This window comes from Diabrotica undecimpunctata, chromosome 1, assembly GCF_040954645.1.
Source record: "Diabrotica undecimpunctata isolate CICGRU chromosome 1, icDiaUnde3, whole genome shotgun sequence".
NCBI classification, from domain to species: Eukaryota; Metazoa; Arthropoda; class Insecta; order Coleoptera; family Chrysomelidae; genus Diabrotica; species Diabrotica undecimpunctata.
Genome location: NC_092803.1, coordinates 137,770,883 through 137,792,536, shown reverse-complemented (window position 1 = coordinate 137,792,536; position 21,654 = coordinate 137,770,883). Strand labels below are relative to the sequence as shown.

Here is a 21,654-nt window from a genome sequence, read left to right as displayed (position 1 = left end):
TAGCTTGAAGCCTTATGAAATATCATTTAAGGTAAATTATTTAAATTTTTCCTATTTCAATTGCATAAAAATGAAATTATGTAATATTTACTTTTTCATATTTAAATTTATATGTAATCTTTGGAAAACCATAAAAACTACACTCACTATTTTTGCTATTATTAGCACAATTAAATACGCAATATGTATTTGCACCCATTTTTAATCAAATTTATGCGTAAAAAGATCCAAAAGGTCCAATTTTGTCATATTTCGCCGCTACGCACGCTGGCATCGTTTCAAGGTACCCCTACCATGGTCACACACGGAGCGAATATTATAAACTATTATTTATATTTATTAAAATGGCAAGTGTATTGTTGTAGTGTACGATAAATATTACGGCGTATAAAACTGTAAATATTTTATTACTAATTCTTTTCTATTTCTAGTAATTTCGGCGCTCGGTTGAAAGACCTGTTTACCTGAATGATGATGAGTCACCCACGATTCGAAATTTCCAGAGGCAGGCCGAATAAAACTAGCATGGGTGACTTTCTCGGCTCTTCGATGGGGGATCGCCGCGATTCTCGAATAACGGGATTTTATATTTAAAGAGGAATTTTGTTGTAAACTGTTAGTTAGTTTTTGGACATCGCGCCGAGTTTTTAAAATGTAACACACGTAGATAAATTATATAATTATTAGTGTAAAATAAATTAGTTATATTGTACAAATAAAAACTTTAAATAAACTTATAAGTTTTATACGTGTAGAACCTTTAATAATAAATAAAAACATTAAATAAGAATTAATAAAAACATAACAGTATTAAAGGGCAAACCTTTGGGATCTCATGAGAAATAATTTTCAATGTTTTTAAGTTTACAACCGAAGAAGCTAATGCAGATAAAGTTTTAGTTGATTTAAAAGAGGTACAAGAACGTGTAGCTCACTTAACTGGTAATTACAATACTCATTTTCAAAATAAATTGTTTTCTGTCAGGCATAAACTTAAGATCAGTTCAACGAATAGTCAGGGAAGGTCGGGTAACAGATAAAGCCTGCACGAGCAGAAATCTGTTCAATTCACCGTCTACAAAAAGCACAGAGTTTCCAAACTAACAATGGATGTAGTTGACGAAGGCTTGTTACGTCGATTTATAATAAACTTCCATATTCAGGAGAAAATTCTACCGACAATTAAAAGATCGCATCAAAAAATTGTTGTAGAATTGCAGTACACCGGAAGCAGAGAAACTATTCCAAAAGAGATTCATAATTAAGGATTTGGAGAAGAACAAAAAATAATCGACATATTTTAATGGAAAAACATGAAATAAGGAAATTAAGACTAGATTATCTTAGAAAAATTAAACAATTTCGCAGCGAAAAGCGAACAATTGTTTTTACGGAAGGGACATACTTGCACTCCGATTATTTAAAAGAATATAATTGGAGTGGTAACTGTTCCGACGGTCTACAACAAACGAGAGGATAAACTTCCAACTTCGGCATCTCGAAAAGCAGATACGCAAATGTGGCTTAGAGAACGAAATATACCGTATACCGAGGATATGCTTCGGACACATCTCTACGAATCAATTAAATTACATATTGTTAAATATTTCATTGATTCTGTGATTAGAAGTTTTGGACACGAGGTATTAAGACTGTCACCGAATTATGCGATGAGTTTTTTGACAAATTTCCTGCAGAAGAATGGAAAAAAGTTTGTGATATAATTATTTCGATTGAGGATAATTTTGTGACAAAAGAACCACAATTCGATGTGGTTTTTGATCAAATAATAATCAACTTGGGTGAGGATTCTGACGACGATCCGATTGATTGCTCGGGCAATGATCTTTCGTGTGACGAACTATGTATCGACTAAGATCAATGACAGTAACATTTCGAAGGCAGGGGGGGATATGTGGTGTATCTGAGGAGTTTCGCGGACTGTATGTATGTGTGTGTGTGTGTGTGTGTGTGTGTGTGTGTGTGTGTGTGTGTGTGTGTGTGTGTGTGTGTGTGTGTGTGTGTGTGTGTGTGTGTGTGTGTGTGTGTGTGTGTGTGTGTGTGTGTGTGTGTGTGTGTGTGTGTGTGTGTGTGTGTGTGTGTGTGTGTGTGTGTGTGTGTGTGTGTGTGTGTGTGTGTGTGTGTGTGTGTGTGTGTGTGTGTGTGTGTGTGTGTGTGTGTGTGTGTGTGTGTGTGTGTGTGTGTGTGTGTGTGTGTGTGTGTGTGTGTGTGTGTGTGTGTGTGTGTGTGTGTGTGTGTGTGTGTGTGTGTGTGTGTGTGTGTGTGTGTGTGTGTGTGTGTGTGTGTGTGTGTGTGTGTGTGTGTGTGTGTGTGTGTGTGTGTGTGTGTGTGTGTGTGTGTGTGTGTGTGTGTGTGTGTGTGTGTGTGTGTGTGTGTGTGTGTGTGTGTGTGTGTGTGTGTGTGTGTGTGTGTGTGTGTGTGTGTGTGTGTGTGTGTGTGTGTGTGTGTGTGTGTGTGTGTGTGTGTGTGTGTGTGTGTGTGTGTGTGTGTGTGTGTGTGTGTGTGTGTGTGTGTGTGTGTGTGTGTGTGTGTGTGTGTGTGTGTGTGTGTGTGTGTGTGTGTGTGTGTGTGTGTGTGTGTGTGTGTGTGTGTGTGTGTGTGTGTGTGTGTGTGTGTGTGTGTGTGTGTGTGTGTGTGTGTGTGTGTGTGTGTGTGTGTGTGTGTGTGTGTGTGTGTGTGTGTGTGTGTGTGTGTGTGTGTGTGTGTGTGTGTGTGTGTGTGTGTGTGTGTGTGTGTGTGTGTGTGTGTGTGTGTGTGTGTGTGTGTGTGTGTGTGTGTGTGTGTGTGTGTGTGTGTGTGTGTGTGTGTGTGTGTGTGTGTGTGTGTGTGTGTGTGTGTGTGTGTGTGTGTGTGTGTGTGTGTGTGTGTGTGTGTGTGTGTGTGTGTGTGTGTGTGTGTGTGTGTGTGTGTGTGTGTGTGTGTGTGTGTGTGTGTGTGTGTGTGTGTGTGTGTGTGTGTGTGTGTGTGTGTGTGTGTGTGTGTGTGTGTGTGTGTGTGTGTGTGTGTGTGTGTGTGTGTGTGTGTGTGTGTGTGTGTGTGTGTGTGTGTGTGTGTGTGTGTGTGTGTGTGTGTGTGTGTGTGTGTGTGTGTGTGTGTGTGTGTGTGTGTGTGTGTGTGTGTGTGTGTGTGTGTGTGTGTGTGTGTGTGTGTGTGTGTGTGTGTGTGTGTGTGTGTGTGTGTGTGTGTGTGTGTGTGTGTGTGTGTGTGTGTGTGTGTGTGTGTGTGTGTGTGTGTGTGTGTGTGTGTGTGTGTGTGTGTGTGTGTGTGTGTGTGTGTGTGTGTGTGTGTCGACCTCGATTTCTATCACAAACTTGGAAAGTAGTTAGAGATTACAAAAACTTTATACCTGAAATTAACTGAACCTATTGGAAAATAACGAAATTTAATTCAAAGATTGGTCAAAACTATTGCATCAATAATCTAACATAATAATATGATAAGTATACAACGTATATCTACTAACGTAATTTTCAGATCCCAACTAAATTTTTGATACGGCAACTACGCATTTGTGACACCCGCGATTTAGTACCTCTCATATCTCTCTTAGAATAATTCCTTTTCTATTTTCGCGCAGCTCACCCGCCAGTTCTCGCTTGTCGGATTGTACTATGGTTTAAATATTTATTTACTGTAGATGTTATTGGACAATCTGTAGTTGTATTGTAGTTGTGTTATTGTAGCCATCGTAATATTAGCCATTTTCTAATTTTTATAACCTACATAAGTTTGGTTCACATGTTTTGGTTATTATTCGATTGACTGTCGGACGGTAAGCACGTGCGTGTGACTGAGTTCGGTAGTGAAGAGAATAAACCAGTATAGAAGCGGTAAGCCGTTCAGTTAATTAAATATAATTTATTAGTATTTATACTCATTGTTAATATAAAATAAAGAAACGATAACAACAGACGTTCAGAGCAGGTTTGTCTTCGAAGAGTAGATCTGGACAGATCTGCTATCGCAATGTTTGTTTTTGTTTTTTATCGCTTGTGCCATAAATAAAAATAAAATAGGCCAGGCCTTAAACAAAAATTATTAGACTATTTAAATTTATTTATTTATATTAGTTACATGGTGTCAGTCAGAAGAAAATGTTAAGACACTTAATATGGATAATCAACGGTTGAGTCAAATAATCGCCGATATGGAAAAGAGATTAGCGCAGCTGGAAAAAGCCGAACAACATACAGGGTTAACCGCAAGTGCTGATGAATCACAAAAGAAATTAAAAACAGATAAACTTGAATACTGCACCGTTGAAGAAGATTTAGTGTATGAAACGGGCTGTATAAGAACCGAAAACAGGAAAACTAACAAAAAACGTAAAATGGATACCTCATTATCTCCTCCCTCTCCGCAAGAATCAAGTGCAGAAACACAAATTGAAAAACCAATAAAAAAACCAAAATCACCACCTCCGGTTGTAGTAAAAGGTTTTCAAAGTGCTGTTGACGTAAGCAAGCTTCTGACTGAGGCTGGTATTACCTTCACTATGAAAATCATAAACAGTGAAGTTATAAAAATTAATACAGCCAATAGCGATCATTATAGAGCTTTAATAGACAAATTAAATACAAGTAACCTTCCGTACCACACTTATGAAAATAAGCAAGAGAGGCCAATTAGAGTTGTTGTTAAGAAATTACATCACACATGGCAGAGGAAATAGTAAAAGACCTACAAAAACGACAATATAAAGCCATTAAAGCTGACAAGAAATTCAAATGGAAAACTAAAAAACCACTAGATATGTTCATCCTAACATTTAGACAGAATGAAGATATAAATAGAATTTACGGCATAACAGACATACTTAGTACGAGAGTTGAAATCGAGCCATTAAGGAGTTCCAGATTAGTCCCACATTGTAAAAGATGCCAGGCTTACGGACACACGTGGAAATACTGTAAAAAGGAGCCAAGATGTGTAAAATGTATTGGTAAACACCTTATTAAAAATTGCCAAAAACCACCAGAAGATAAACCAAAATGTGTTCATTGTGGAGAAAACCATCCTGCAAAATACCGCTGATGTTATGTAGCTAAAAAATTACAAACAATAAAAAACGAGAGAACAAACAAAGACAATGTTATAAAAGCGCCCCATAGAGTTATTGAAAGCAAAAAACTAAAAACGGCAGAGGTCACTGAAAATAGAAGTTACAGCGATGTAACAAAAAATGCAAGGAGACATGCATCATCACAAGAAGAAAAAGAAACTGATATTACATTAAAAATGATATTGGAAAAGCTCACCAAGATTGATGACAAAATAACTCAAATCGATATCAGAGTTACCCGACTAGAGCATAGCGCTAAAGGAGCTATTCCGAAAATCAGAAATGGCTAAAGACCTCCGAATAATGGCGTGGAACGCAAATGGAATGTTACAACATCAGATCGAGTTGCAAGCAGTACTAGATATTGAGAAAATTGATCTGTGTCTCGTTTCTGAAACACACTTCACTAAACAGTCGTATGTAAAATTTAGGGTGTATAGAGTATATTCTACTGTACACCCAGATAATGCAGCTAAAGGAGGAAGCGCTATTATAATTAAATATAACATCTTGCATCTAGAGGAATTAAAATATGCAACTGAGCACATACAAGCTACAACAGTCTGTGTGAAGATGAAAACACATACCTTAAATATAAGTTCAATATATTGTCCTCCTAGACACTCCATTAAAAGAGAGCAATATAAAGAGTTTATGAACACTTTAGGAAAAAGATACATCATTGGTGGCGACTTTAATGCAAAAAATACCCACTGGAGCTCTAGGTTAACTACAACTAAAGGAAAAGAACTATTGTCAGCTGTTAAGGAACAAAAGGGTGAAGTAATCTCTAATGGTAGACCAACATACTGGCCTACAGATAGCAACAAAATTCCAGACCTGATAGATTTCTTTATTTACAAAAATATCTCAGCTAACTATCTGGATATCAATGACAGCTGGGACATGAACTCTGATCACTCACCGATAATTTTAACTATGAGTGATACAATGATTAAAAAAGAGTTTAATCCAATATTGACTAATAAAAAAACTGACTGGGAGAGCTTCAAAATAAACCTAGAGCACAAAATTAATCTTGCTGTGCCATTGAGAAACACGAGGCAACTTGATGACGAATTAGAAGTCTTTATAAAAAATATCCAACAGGCAGCTTGGGAAAATACCCCCACGATAACTACTAGAACAAAAGGGAACAACTATCCAAAAGAAATCCGAGAACTCATAGTAGAAAAAAGGAAGTTAAGGAAAAAATGGCAGCAATATAGAGCTCCACGAGACAAAACTAGTCTAAATAATGCTACACAAAAACTAAAAAGGGAGATACATAATATAAAAAATTCAACAATTAATTCTTTTTTAAGTAATTTAACAGCTGACCAGAACACAGATTATTCTTTATGGAAGGCAACAAAAATAATGAAGAGACCAATTATTCATTCTCCTCCTATCAAGTTGGAAAACGGCAACTGGGCTAGAAGTAACGAACAGAAAGCAGAACGATTTGCAGATCATTTAGAAAGCACGTTCAAACCCAACCACAATGATGGTGAAGAACTGAGATGGGAAGAACCATTTCAAACTGAAGAAAGAATAACGTTAACATCACTTAGAGAAGTATCAACAGAGATAAAAGAGAATATAAATCTTAAGAAAGCTCCAGGATATGATCTCATAACAGGCGAATTATTAAAAAATCTACCAAGAAAAGCCATAGTTAAGCTGACACACCTAATAAATGTAGCTTTTAGATTGAGATATGTTCCCAAACTCTGGAAAATAGCCGAAGTAATTATGATCGCCAAACCAGGTAAATCTCCTAATGAAGTGACATCCTATCGACCAATATCACTCCTTCCAGTTATGTCAAAACTATATGAAAAACTATTGAAAAGATTAAAACCAATAATAGAAAGAAAAAATCTTATACCAAATCATCAATTTGGTTTCAGAAATCAACATTCCACTATAGATCAAGTTCACAGAATAACGAATATAATAGAAAAAACATTAGAAGAAAATAAAGTCTGCTCTACAATCTTCTTGGATGTAGCACAGGCGTTTGATAAAGTCTGGCATGATGGTTTAAAATATAAACTAAGAACGTTCATGCCTAAACAGTATTCAGAAATCTTGAAATCATACATTGCGAATAGATATTTCAGAGTAAAACAAGAAGAAGTTTACACCGACTTAAGAGAGATCAAAGCTGGCGTGCACAAGGGAGTGTCTTAGGTCCGGTCCTGTACCTATTGTATACGTGTGACATTCAGAAAATGGCGAATAAAATTAAATGAGACTAAATCTGCACACGTTAACTTTACAAATAAAAAAATAGAAAATTTACCAGTTATAATAAATAATACTCAAATTCCTTATGCAACATCAGCAAAATACTTGGGCATCACCCTAGATGCGAAGCTGCGCTGGAAAGTCCATATCAAAAAGAAAAGAGGGGAGCTTGATATTAGATATAAGAAATTGTATTGGCTGATTGGAAAAAAATCAACATTATCAATTTATAATAAATTCTAAATATCTAAATTTATAATAAATCTACAAGCAAGTACTGTGACCAGTATGGGTATATGGGTGCCAACTCTGGGGCTGTACCAAAGCTAGTAATATACATATTATCCAGAGATTTCAAAACAAAGTTCTGAGAAACATTGTTGATGCTCCTTGGTATATCCGTAACAGCAACCTCCACCAGGATCTGGGTATGGAAACTGTGATCGAAATAATCAAGAGAACAGCAGCAAGTCACGAGCAGAGGCTGCATAGTCATGTGAATGTCGAGGCAATACAGTTCTTGACAACACTGAATTAAAGAGAAGACTCATAAGGACAAAACCATTTGAGCTAGTGTAAATGTGTAACAGTTTAGTGTAAAAAGCAGAGTATAGTGCTGTGAAATTATTGCATGTTAGTTATAGTGCATTAGTTAATAGATAAAATAAGAGTAAGCCATAGGGTAAGCCTTAGATTTAAGCACTTGCTGTTATTATGTTAGGCCAGAAAATAACTGATAATTGGTCATTTGTGACCAGATAGCAGTATACAAACACCGCACAGGTGTTAATAAAAAAAAACATGTTTTGGTTTAATTCCTATAATAGGAATGATGACAATGTGCAAAGATCCTGCAAACATTACATTGTAAGATTGTTGAGGTTTAATATGTAACTCAGAAGGCAGTGTTGTCATGCCATTTGTAGGTCACATATATATTATACTTGTTTAGTATATTTATAAACGTTGTAAATTGTTTTTAGTGATTTATATTAATGTTTTACCTATTGTACCCCATTTATGCAGCCTCAACTGGTGTAGGCTTGATCATGAGACGAAATAATTTCTATTTACTGTACTAAATAATAAAATGTGTATTGTAAAAATAAATTGCTGGGGACAAAATTGCTTCGGCAGGCAACACTAATGCATGCTCCTCTCTCAGCACCCGTTTGCTGATGTGTGATGCTAGTATACCTTGATGCATGGTCGTACATAGTCCATTTTGGCTTGGGACCTTTAACTGATTATAATTGCTTGGATTGCACCAACATCTCACAATAATCTATTACTAGTCTTTAACTTACCAATAAGAAGATATCCTATGTTAAAAAGAAATACAATTGCAACGCTAAGGCTTGTTCCTTTGAGAATACACAGTGTACAATGTGTAAAAAAGACAGCCAAAACACTATGGAAAATAGCACCTCCATAATTCCAGTAGCCTAATAGGAATCCTGCCGTTATAAAAAATAGATGTTGTTGATTTCTTTGAGTACTCCGGTAGTCTTTATTTAGAAATAAGAATACTGGCATTATTGACAAAACAGGAATAGGAATTCGATCATTTTTGTACAAATACTTTCTGTGAATTAAAGCTAGAGGATAACCTAAAAAAATGTTTAAAAACATTATTTATTAGAAAACTAAATAGAATTTTAAAATTTTAAAATTAAATCATCTTAACGCTTTCCCTGCTGTGAATGTCGCATGACGAGCATTTTGAAATGCATTTTTAACTGATAGTACTATCACTCATGTAATAAGCTATTTAAGGAAATATTTTCAAAGGGTATTGGTCAAATTTTGATCAAACCATATATTACATCACCGAATATATTTGTCAGTAGCAGTGGAAAAGTTTGTGGCAGGCAACAAATTCGTCAAACCTCTCAATAATTGCGATTCCTACTTATTTTCGGTTAACTTTAATAAATATCTGGTGTAATTTATCCTGCTTTGAAAGATAAAGACAAGTTCATTTTTTTCAAAAAATATACAATGCAGATTTTATTTTGCATCTTTTGATAGCGAGAACAGCGAGAAAAATAGTTTGAGCCATCGGGTGAAGACAGCAACCCAGAAAATGAGGTGATTAATGGAATAATTTAAAGTGAAAGTGAAATAGATGAAGCAGCTGTTTCTTTTTTTATTAAATAGATGGGATCACCCCATTACAGCATTATAATCACATTATATTTTTTAATATAATTTATCTTATAACTACACTCTAAAATACAATACTTAGAAATAATTCTAGAGTTTACTATAAATCATGGTTTTAAATTGATTTAAACTTAAATTAAAAGTATTGTTTACTTAAAAGTTCCGGACATTGAATTAAATTATTTAATAATTTATAAATAAATACAGAATCAAACTGAATTCGTCTGTTATAAAGTGTTGTTATCTAAAATTACTTTTTTGTCTAGGTATATTTGCAACTGGAATTCCCATTGTGTAATCACAATACCTAAGAAACTTATTCTGAACTTTCTCAATGGAATTGATATACTGGCCATGCATAGGAGACCAGACTAGCATGCCATATTCTAGTTGAGAGCGTACAAGAGAACAATACACAACTTTCGTTACATCAATTGAGAACTCACTACAGTTTCTTTGTAAATCCAAGAAATTTAAGACCTTTTAATGTAATATGTGAAATATGGTCATTGAAATTAATGCTTTGATTAAAAGTGATGCCTAGGTCTCTAACTTGATTTTTATATCTTAAGATAACATTATTCGTAAGATATATTCAAAGGTAAACAAAAAACTACTTTTTAAAAAAATGTATTAGTACAAAATGTAGTACAAGATAAAAGCATCAAAAAAACGTGAATAATGGGGGAGATCACCTATCCCCAAAAGGATATTCAAGAAAAAGATGCCACAACTGTAACCACAATAAACTTGAAACCAGATCAAATCAATTTGCATAGTATGTAATTAACTTCTATGTCTTCTTGCAATTTCATTCATAATAAATGTTTTGCTTAAAAATGAATACTTATTTTATTTGTCTCTTATTACTTACTAATTATACTATTGGGACAATACATCCCATTCAAAACTAGTATTGGGAGAAATGATCCCATAGGTATATCTTTTTTCAAAATTATTCAAAAACGATTTACCAATATTTCTGATATCACTACTATTATTGATTAATTTATGAAACACTTTCATTAATTTATAAAAGAAACAAATTCTTTGGTGAAAGGGTTCAAGAATTGTTTTAGTTCATTTTTTGATATTTCATTGTATCATTCAACTAATGACATATAAGTAATTTGGTGAAATTAAAACTGTTGGTTTTCTGTTGACAGACTTAGCACGAATTTCAATAAAAGAAGAGGCACTAACATGGATATAATTTTTGTTATTTCTTTTGTTTCCACATCTACACATTTTTGTGTTAAGTTATTTACTATCTTCAATGGGAATTAGCCTGAATTTCAGTTGAAAAGTTTCTTTTTGATGTTTCCAGTTGAAATTGTGGCTAATTCCGAGTAAAGATAGTAAATAATATTAAAAAACAATAGCTTCCAAACAATACTTGTCTTAAGTTGTTATAGATATTTTTTCTTGGTCATCTATTACATGCAGAAACCTGCAATATATTACATACTATTACATACTCCTTTTTACTATATTTTTTTTCATTCCATTGTTTTATTATATATACTAACTCTTGTATACTTTTCTAAATATCTGTATTAAGTATATCCCCTAAACATTTGTTATCAATATAATTTACTTATATTATTCTAGAAATATCTTTGATGTAATACTATATAGTATTGTCTATAATTACTGTATTGTATTTATATATATCTTTTGGAAGGGCATTAATATTATTTTAATGGGGAAATAATTAACTTTCATAATAATTTTTTACAGGTCTTTTCCTTAGTGTGTGTGTGTAGTGTTGGACTCCTTTGACTGTGGACTTAATCCATTAGCAGCTGTAGTCCTTAGTGGTAAATATATTTTATAATAGCTGTAAAAAAAGTACATACTTAAAGCTAGTGAAAGCAAATGTATGAACAAAAATACATAAAAAAATAAATAAACACACTTCAAATAATTGAAAACAGAAATATATCCCTAATAAGTAATAACCACTAAGGAAATTTACTACTAGGGAAAATATATTTTATTATTACTGTTGATTACTGTTGCCAATTAAGTATTTGAAGTGTGTTTATCTGGTTTTTTATTTATTTATTTTTTTTTTTTTCATACATTAGCTGTAACTACCATTATATACTTCTTTACTGCTATTATGTATTTGTTCTTGTATTTTATTATTAAATTTTATAAGAAAAAGATTAGTTTTCTTGAAAATTATAGTAACAGCTTCTCTAAGCTGGTGTATTTAGTCCTACTTGATTTTTCTGATTCAAGTCTCACCATTTTTTAGAATTGTATTAATATTCACTATACTTTCTCCCTTCTAACAAGCTCTGTATCTTTTTGTTGTATTCTTTTCATACTTTTATTAGAAGGTACTTAACGTATTATAAGATTTTCATGTGATTTTGGTTTTAACTACAAAGCATATACCAAAGAATATAGACACATATGCATCTATATTCTTTGCATATACCTTCAATATTGATCTAAGAATATAAATTCCAACTAAATAGGTCCATGAGTGTAGGATGATTTATAGTAAGATAAGCTGATTAGCATTTTATCTTAGATAAAAATATATTGAGAATTCAACATCCAAGTTATATTTTTTAATTCATAGATTACATCTGGTGAATGAGTAGTACTAGTAAAACACACAAAAATATAATATTTTATCTCTATGACTGCATGACAAATCAAATTTTATCAACAAGCAAATAAAATGATCAAAAACATAAATTGACACTTATATTTTAAACAATTACAAATGTCATTTATGTAATTATTTGTATTCTTAGAAAGAAATGTACATTGGATATTCAAAAATAGAGTATGATGTAAAGGTTAGAGATCCATGTAATATAAGTTTCATTAAAGCTCATTTTCAAAGTCATCAATTAAAATGTTAAAATATGTGAACCGCATGACGGTCCAGTATTAATGTTTATTGGACGTTAATAGAAACTTTACTTTTCTAATTTAATACTATTAATTAGAGTAAATCAAACTCACCAGCTAAAAGAGTTAATACTAATTTTAAAGCAGGTTCTGTAGTGCCTACTAGAGCACTTAATCCTGAAAGAATACCTCCAGATCCTTCCATTTTAAGACACTGTTAACAATAGGAGTACTTAAGGTGATCTGTGACTACCGATTCACTACCATTTAGAATTTAGAATACGACCTTATTTCAAAAATTTTACAGAAGTGTGTTGTGTTACCATAGAATTAGCATTCGCTTGAATTCAGAAATTGACAGTAATGACAGTACACAGCCTCGTATTCCTATATTTTGACACTTTGTGTTTATACGGCGCACTTTTCTAATGTGAGTTGCCAGCAGCACACTGACAGAAGTTTCTAAAATAATTTGCTTGCATAGTCCTCACTGAATATTTTTTATAGATGATTGATAAACAATAATTAATTGTACAATTAATTATTTTTTATAGATGATTGATAAACAATAATTAATTGTACAATTAATTATTATGATGAAAAAAAAATATTTTTCTTTTGACCTTACGATTTCCAATACGGAAATCGTTTTCAAATAATTCTCAAATAGAATTGAGAAAATTTATTTGTAACATAAAAGTTATTTATGATTGGTGGTGAAATATATAAATTTCATTACTATTAACAACAAATTTTCATTACAATTATTGTTCTTATTTTTGTTTACAATTTGAGTTATTGGTTATATGGCTGATTACCGTGTATTGTGTATTCTTGATATATAATAAATATATGGATTTGAGATTTGATAATTATTTTATTAAAAGTAAAGCATGAGGCGTTGCAAATTCTAGGAGATGAGAAAACGCAAATCTTTACGCAGTCTATCTTCATTATAAAGTGAATTGAAAGAAATTAAGAATAAGCTTTTACCACAGTATAGATAACAGTTGTTGTCTATACTGTGCTTTTACGATGTCCAACATGACAATATTTTCTTCATTGAGTTTTTTGCGAGAGATAGTTTTCTATTTAGGTACGTAAGTACAATTTGCGAAAAATTTATAATTTCTGACAGGTTCGAAAAATCGAAATGAGGGATATTGATATAATCTAAGAATTATTTACTATGTGAGATATACAGTCCATCTAATTTACAAACCGTTGGACGTCATCGGCGTCATAGCCCGTGACGTCACATGATACCAACACGAAATATTTAGGAGGTAGGTGTGTTCTTTTTTAGAATCATTTTGCCGACTACACTGGCATTACAGCCGCTAGACATATTTTATTATATACGCGTAGAACAAATATTTAAAGATTTCTATTAATGTTAACTTAAAGAAATAGACAACAATATGTTTAATTTAATTTGTATAAATGCATTATAAACGTTTTTATGAAGAACATTTGTTCGGAACACACTGTAACTGTAATCGAACGAAGGTGAAATTTTGGCATAAATTGGTAACACTTATTTGACAGTTGCGGTGTTGACACTTTTTGTACTTTATTATTTTAATGTTCGGTATGCCGAATATGTCGACCTAAATTGCTCTAAGCGCACGAAACATTTCTCACAGAACTCCCATTTTCAAAATACAACTTAATAATTTCTAGACGCTGTGCCGGGCTAAGTCTTTCCATCATGAAATGTCAAACAATACTGAACAAAAGCGAAATATCAGTTTGACAGTATTCATGCACAATCTCCAATCAAATCTCCACCAAAAAAGTACCTCTAAATGAATCACCCTTTATATGCGTCTACAGTCCATCTAATTTACAAACCGTTACACATCATTATCTACGTCAGAGATCGAAGTTGACATAGTTGCCAAAGTATAAAAAAATCCATTTTAAATAAAATGGGTCACATAATTATTATTATACTCTTTACAACGACTATTTAAATTCTTAGGTGACATTTTTGAAATAAAACACACTAATTTTTCTCTAAAAAGAACAGATTTTATTAAATAGGTGAAAATATTAAAACAAGAGGTACTCACTTTAAAATTCAAAATAAAGTACAAAAAGTGTCAACAACGCAACTGTCAAATAAGTGTTGCCAATTTATGCCAAAATTTCACCTTCGTTCGATTACAGTTACAGTGTGTTCCGAACAAATGTTCTTCATAAAAACGCTTTATAATGCATTTATACAAATTAAATTAAACATATTGTTGTCTATTTCTTTAAGTTAACATTAATAGAAATCTTTAAATATTAGTTCTACGCGTATATAATAAAATATGTCTAGCGGCTGTAATGCCAGTGTAGTCGGCAAAATGATTCTAAAAAAGAACACACCTACCGCCTAAATATTTCGTGTTGGTATCATGTGACGTCACGGGCTATGACGCCGATGACGTGTAACGGTTTGTAAATTAGATGGACTGTACATTATTTTGTATAGATTTCTGCTTTTGACAATCAAAAAAATATAGACAGTAGTTTATTTGAAACATTGTTAGATTACTGAATTATTACCCAAATTGGGAGCTATCAATTTTATTGTATTGAACATTTCCATTTCAGTGACTTTTTCTTCAGATAATAATGTTCTGGCATTGTAGGTACAGATAAAGAGTGTTAAAGGTTTTTTCGTCTTTCGCGTCGTCAGTGTTTTGTCCCCCCCTTCCTCTCCCAGAATCCTTGACAGACTGATAAATTAGTGTGAGACTTTCGATTTTTCGACATACTCACCTGGGGGTACATCCGTTTTTGTTTTAAATCTGACATTTTATTGGGAGGTATTTGCCTTAAAACACCACGCAGGCATGCTGGGTTGGTGAGTTTTTAATTAAGCCTCTCATTGTGAGTACTGACGCTGTTTGAAGCCGCCCGCTTTGGTGAACACAATAAGCTCTACTAGGAACACAGAAAACTGACCACAATGCGACGATCTTCTCTCTGAAATATTTAAATTAGGTGGCGAACCAAGCACTCATAAGCAGGATGTAGAATAAAGAAAAAGTTCTTAGTGATTGGAAAACGTGAAAAACCCTCTTGTACCCAGCTTATAAAATGTTTACACCCATCTTACAATATTATAGAGTAAGAGCAAACCGATTTTCGGTACGGAAGATCGACAATAAATCAGCTCTTTACTGTACAACAAATTTTAAATAACTCTTGGGATGGGAACACGATATTAATGTTCGTAGTATATTGGCTGGCTCCAAAATTGTTCGGTGTGGTCCTAGAATATTTCATAAAGCAGCTAAATGGGAAGAGCCAACATCCTAACAAACAAATCAATACAACTTGCCGCCTACGTGGACGACATTAACATCATGTCAGAGGATTGGAAGTAAAATAAACATACAAAAGATAAAAACATCCATGTGTGTAATGGTCCACTAAGTAGAATATCCACACTGACTTCCTAATTGCCTATTTTCCCAGCACCCCGCTTGTTTAGAGAACCCTTTAACCGTAAAAGTAAGTGATAAACAGTCTGTGTGCGGGGAAGTAAGTTATGTATATATATATATATATATATATATATATATATATATATATATATATATATATATATATATATATATATATATATATATATATATATATATATATATATATTATATATATAACAACCCGATAACTACCCACAGAATCTTGATACTAAACGAACATTCCTTCTAACCCCGAAAGAAGAAAACATTCGCTTTCCGCTCATTGGATAAACTCTGAGTAGGGTTGAAACGAACAGCTAGCGACCCATTTTTCAGAAAAAAAAAACAACATGCTAAAAGTTTTGATCAAGAGCGTCGAAAACCAGATTGAATAAAAGAGATGAATGGTACGAAAAAGGACGATGAGACTGGCCACATAAAGTATTCAATGTTTACAAGCAAACAGAGGTCATAAAAAAACTGAAACGATACAATATAGATATGTAAATATATATATATATATATATATATATATACATACATATATACATGTATATATATATATATATATATACATGTATATATATATATATATACCTATATATATATATATATATATATATATATATATATATATATATATATATATATATATATATATATAGCATCTTTTATGCAATTCAAGATTTACGACGTCAGAACCCCACAGCGTTGCCAAAACATCAGAATAGTTAGTAAGTGAGGAATTTTTAAAATGTCAACTATTTGTCAAACTATTATATTAACAGTAAATACACTTAGTTTTAAGACTACTACAACACACTAAAATCTATTAGAAAACATTTTAATACAAAATTATATATTCTAAATTTTAAACTTACCTCTTTTAGGGCTTTAATAGTAAAAACGTCCCTTCATTATTTCTTGTTCAAAATAATCTATCTTATATGAAAGATTATCAGCTTTCTACAGACTATTTATTTGTTTTGGCATAGTACAATCACAATACACAACAATAATTAGTTTTTAAAACTATTAATCTAAATTTAATATGTATTTATAAATACAATTTATTAATATATATTATATTATGATCAAATTGTGCAAGAAATCAAAACATAAACAAAATTCTTACTCTAAAAAAGCGGCAACACTTTATACAGTTTCGCCACACGCTGAACTGTCAATAAAACTTGAAGTATGAAGTATCAGTTGCGTACAATTGTCTAATCTATTTAATTAAAATTATTAATTTGTGGAATATTAGACTTAAAGACTTATTTCATAAAATTTTTATTATTAATAATAACAAATGTTGTTGGTTATTTAATCAATATAATTCTAAAATTTCCAATATAATGATGATTTTATTTTTCTGATTATTACACCATGTTGACGCCTATGAAAGATCGAGCAGTTCCGTAAGGGTTTGGTATTATTAGCTGTGTTAGGAAAATTTGAACTCTAAGGTTGACGTTCTGGAAATTTTAAATATAAGTGACGTCACTTTATATAAATTATGACGTGCAAGCATTTTTATATGAAAAATGCTATATATATATATATATATATATATATATATATATATATATATATATATATATATATATATATATATATATATATATATATATAAATTAAGGATCACTCGGAAGAGTGGTGGGTTTTTTTCGGTCAAAAGGTGGAGAAAAAAAGACAAAGTTGATGGCTACTTCATCTATTTATTGAAGACGTTTCGCTTTCTTAATCAGAAAGCATCATCAGTTCATCTAAAAAGAACACTATGAAAAACAAACCACACAAGCACACCATTTTCATATTGTTCTTTTTAGATGAACTGATGATGCTTTCTGATTAAGAAAGCGAAACGTCTTCAATAAATAGATGAAGTAGCCATCAACTTTGTCTTTTTTCTCCACCTTTTGACCGAAAAAAACCCACCACTCTTCCGAGTGATCCTTAATTTATATTGGATTGACGGTCGTACTCCTTTTCTCGATATATATATATATATATATATATATATATATATATATATATAAAAGGGGTTGAGGTTAATTGGGTATACAGCTGATTGAAAGCCAAGTGTACTCTGTTCAACAGTTCATTATATTTCGCCAATTTTCATTGGCATCATCAGATGAAAGCTACAATTATTTAAAACATGGTAAAATACAATTTAATAATAGTTTGTTGTTTATACTTACTTGATTGAGGTTAATGGCAGTGTGATTTATTTATATATATATATATATATATATATATATATATATATATATATATATATATATATATTATTGTGATCTACTTTGACTCTATTGATGTTTATAGATGTAATCTACTTCAATTAATTAATCAATTAATTATTTCATTAATTAATTAAATCAAAACATAAATAAAATATAAATCTCAGGGCTGAATGATCCTATCACTACTTACTTTTGTGGCTTCAAATATTTCTCAGTGGTTTCCTTATAGGGATAGATAAAAGAGAATCAAAATAATACACATAGGGATTTCAATTAGAAATTATAAAAATCGTTTATTTTATCAAAACGGAAGTCGATTTTCAATATTACAAATTTTTTTTATTCTCCTATCTTTATTATTTCGTATAAACATTTACAAAAAAAAAAATGTTATTTCTTTTTGTCTCCAAAAATTTTTTTTTAAATCAATAACTGTGAATCTCTCTACTTCTGCTTTACAGAATGTTCTCGATGTTCAATTTTCTTGATATATAAAAAAAATTTTATTTATCAGTATTGTTGTCTCTTGAAAAAAAAGTCAACTACAATGATTTATAATAAAAAAACTGATTGAAGTTTGATGATTTTATAATAGTGAAATATGTAGTTCCATATGCCCTGTGGTATTTAACACGAACAACAATACATTCATATCATAACAGGAAACGACTGACCTTTGCTGATGATTCTACCATGTCTTCACCCATAACACGTTTCCTTACTTGCTGATGTTGCGATCAAAGGAAAACTCGTCCACGTTTCCCCAGAATGTCTCTGCTCCTCTGCTAAATTTTGTTCTCCTTTCCTTTTACTGCTTCGTACCGTACTCGTTCCGGCTTTCTCCTGATGCAATTTTTCAACTCTTTTTGAATCACTTAACACAATACTGGATAATTTAGACTCAAGGATTTATATCATCTCTCGACTTGGCATATTACTCGTTCCACGATTTGTTTGATGATGCTTGTAATTTTTCAAACACAAACCGGCCTTTTCCTTTTTTTAGTACAATGCACTCCAAACTGGACTTCTCCTTTCGATCGAACAAAACACACTGCCACACTTTCCCCATTCATTCTCCGACTTCCAAATCGTTCCCCCACAATTAATTTTCCATCCAATCAAAACCAATCCCAAAACTACCTCTCTCTTTAATCTAAACAAATTTTCAAATTTACGTATCTTTTTGTCTTTATTGAGTTTCAAGAAAGAAATAAAATTCCATATCCTTATTATCATCATCATCATCACTGGCTCGACAACCCTTTTTGGGTCTTGGCCTGTTCCAGGATTCTTCTCCATTCTGATCTGTTTCGTGCTTTTTTTCTCCAGTTTTTTATTTTTAAGGTTGTTATATCATTTTCTATTTGTTCTAAGTATCTCAGTTTCGGTCTTCCTCTTGTTCTTTTTCCTACTGGCATCTGTTTGAATATTTTGTTTGATATTTCGCCTTCTTCAATTCTTTCTACATGTCCTATCCAACGCAGCCGTCCTATTTTAATGAATGTTATAATATCCGGATCATGGTATATTTTGTATAGTTCAGAGTTGTATCGTCTTCGCCATATTCCGTTTTCTTTTTTGCCCTTATATATGTGTCGCAAGATTTTTCTTTCGAAGGTGGCTAACAACGTTTCCTCTCTTTTAGTGAGCGTCCAGGCTTCTGAGCCATATGTGAGTACCGGTCTTATTAGCGTTTTATATATTTGGCATTTTGTCTTTCTTGCGACGTTATCTGATCTTAGGTGTCTAATTAAGCCATGGTAACATTTATTTGCAATAAATATTCGCCTCTTCACTTCCTCCGTAACGTTATTATCAGACGTGACTAGGGATCCCAAGTATATAAAGTTTTTTACCCCCTCTATGTTGTATTCTCCTATTGTTATATTTTGTGGCTGATTTATTTCTGCGTTTTTACTTACGTGCATATATTTTGTTTTGGTCTGATTGATTTTAAGACCACTATTTTGTGCAGCTCGTTCTATTTGGTTGTATGCCTCTATCATTTCTCTTCTTGATCTTACGATTATGTCAACATCATCTGCAAATGCTAGTATTTGCACGCTTTTATTAATGATTGTTTCTCGTGTATTGACTGTTGTGTCCCTCAGTATTTTCTCGAGTACGATGTTAAACAAGATGCATGATAGAGCGTCTCCCTGGCGTAGTCCCTTTTTCACATCTATTGTTTCCGTTAATTCATTTTGTATCCGGATTCTACTTTCTACTTTTAGAGATTCTTTTACCAGTTCTATTAGTTGTGTTTGTATATTAAATTCTTTCATTGTTTTTATTAAGAATTCTCTGTTTATATTGTCATATGCGCTTTCAAAGTCTATAAAGAGATGATGTGTGTCGATGTTATATTCACTTGTTTTTTCGAGGATCTGTCGCAGAACAAATATCTGGTCTATTGTTGATTTCTGTCTACAGAAGCCACTTTGGTATTTGCCAACTATTTTTTCAGCGTGTGGTCTAAGTCTTTCATAAATGACATTGGACATTATTTTGTATGCTGCATTCAGTAGCGTGATTCCACGGTAGTTTCCACATTCTAACTGATTTCCTTTTTTATATAATGGTACAATAATACCGCTATTCCACTCCGTTGGTAGCTGTTTATTCGACCATATCTTTGTTATCAATTCATGTATTGTTTTTTGTAGTGCGTCTCCTCCTTCCTTTAGTAACTCCGATGCTATTTGATCCGATCCCGGTGCTTTATTGTTCTTTAATTTTTCTACTGCTGCTCTAATCTCAGCTATTGTTGGTGGAGTCTTTTCTCTGTTGTCTGCTTGGTCTAATGGTATGTCAGGGGTCGTCTCTCTCCGATCTCCTTCAAACTTTTTCGTAAAATGTTCTGTCCATCTACTTAGTATCTCTTGCTGTTCTGCCAATATATTATCTTCCTTATCTCTACACATCGTTGTTCTCGGTTTGAAGTCTTTTCTGCTTTTGTTTAGTCTCTGATAAAATTTTCTTGTCTCTGTTGATTTACTTAGTTCTTGTAGCTCTTGAAGTTCTTTGTTCATATATTCTCTCTTTTTTCTTCGGTGAGTTTTCTTTTCTTCTTTGCGTAGTCGTTTATATTCTTCCTCTGCTTGTCGGGTTCTGTGCCCCTGTTGCATCAGTAAATATGCTCTGTTTTTTTTGTCTGTGATGATCTGACCTTCTTTGTCAAACCAGTCATTCGTTCTTGTTTTTCTTTCTCTATTCATGTGTTTTCTCTGTTTTCATGTGTTATTCTGTTTTCTAGTTTGTTGTTTATCTTTTCTTTATACTCTTTATTTTTGTTTGTTTCTTTGAGTCTTTCTACCTTGTATCGTTCATGTTTAGAGCCTATTTCCTTTTTGATGTTTGAAATTTTAGCCCTTACCCTACTTTCGACCAGGTAGTGATCAGAATCCGCATTTGCCCCTCTTCTGGTGCGGACGTTTATTATATCCTTATTATATTTTCTACAAATAATCAAATTCTTATCTATTTTTGAGAATCTTAATACAAAGGTAGATTTTAACTATCTACTATGTACCGTACGGGTTAATGAGTTTCCTACCCTCAT

General features: G+C 32.4%; 1 protein-coding gene across 2 annotated transcripts in view; it reads right to left on the bottom strand.

Moving 5' to 3' along the window:
• Positions 1–12,773, bottom strand: part of nes (lysophosphatidylcholine acyltransferase 3 protein nessy) — a 53,284-nt gene extending 40,511 nt beyond the window's left edge. The window contains exons 1-2 of one of the 2 annotated variants that reach the window (XM_072520098.1): positions 12,491–12,771; positions 8,644–8,946 (exon numbers count right to left, since the gene is read on the bottom strand). In XM_072520098.1, the coding sequence (XP_072376199.1) occupies positions 8,644–8,946; positions 12,491–12,581 (394 nt within the window). In that variant the 5' untranslated portion in view covers positions 12,582–12,771. Of the gene's footprint in view, positions 1–8,643; positions 8,947–12,490 lie in introns of both variants that reach the window. The other variant, XM_072520099.1, reaches the window with a different exon arrangement.
• Positions 12,774–21,654: the final 8,881 nt, after the last annotated feature.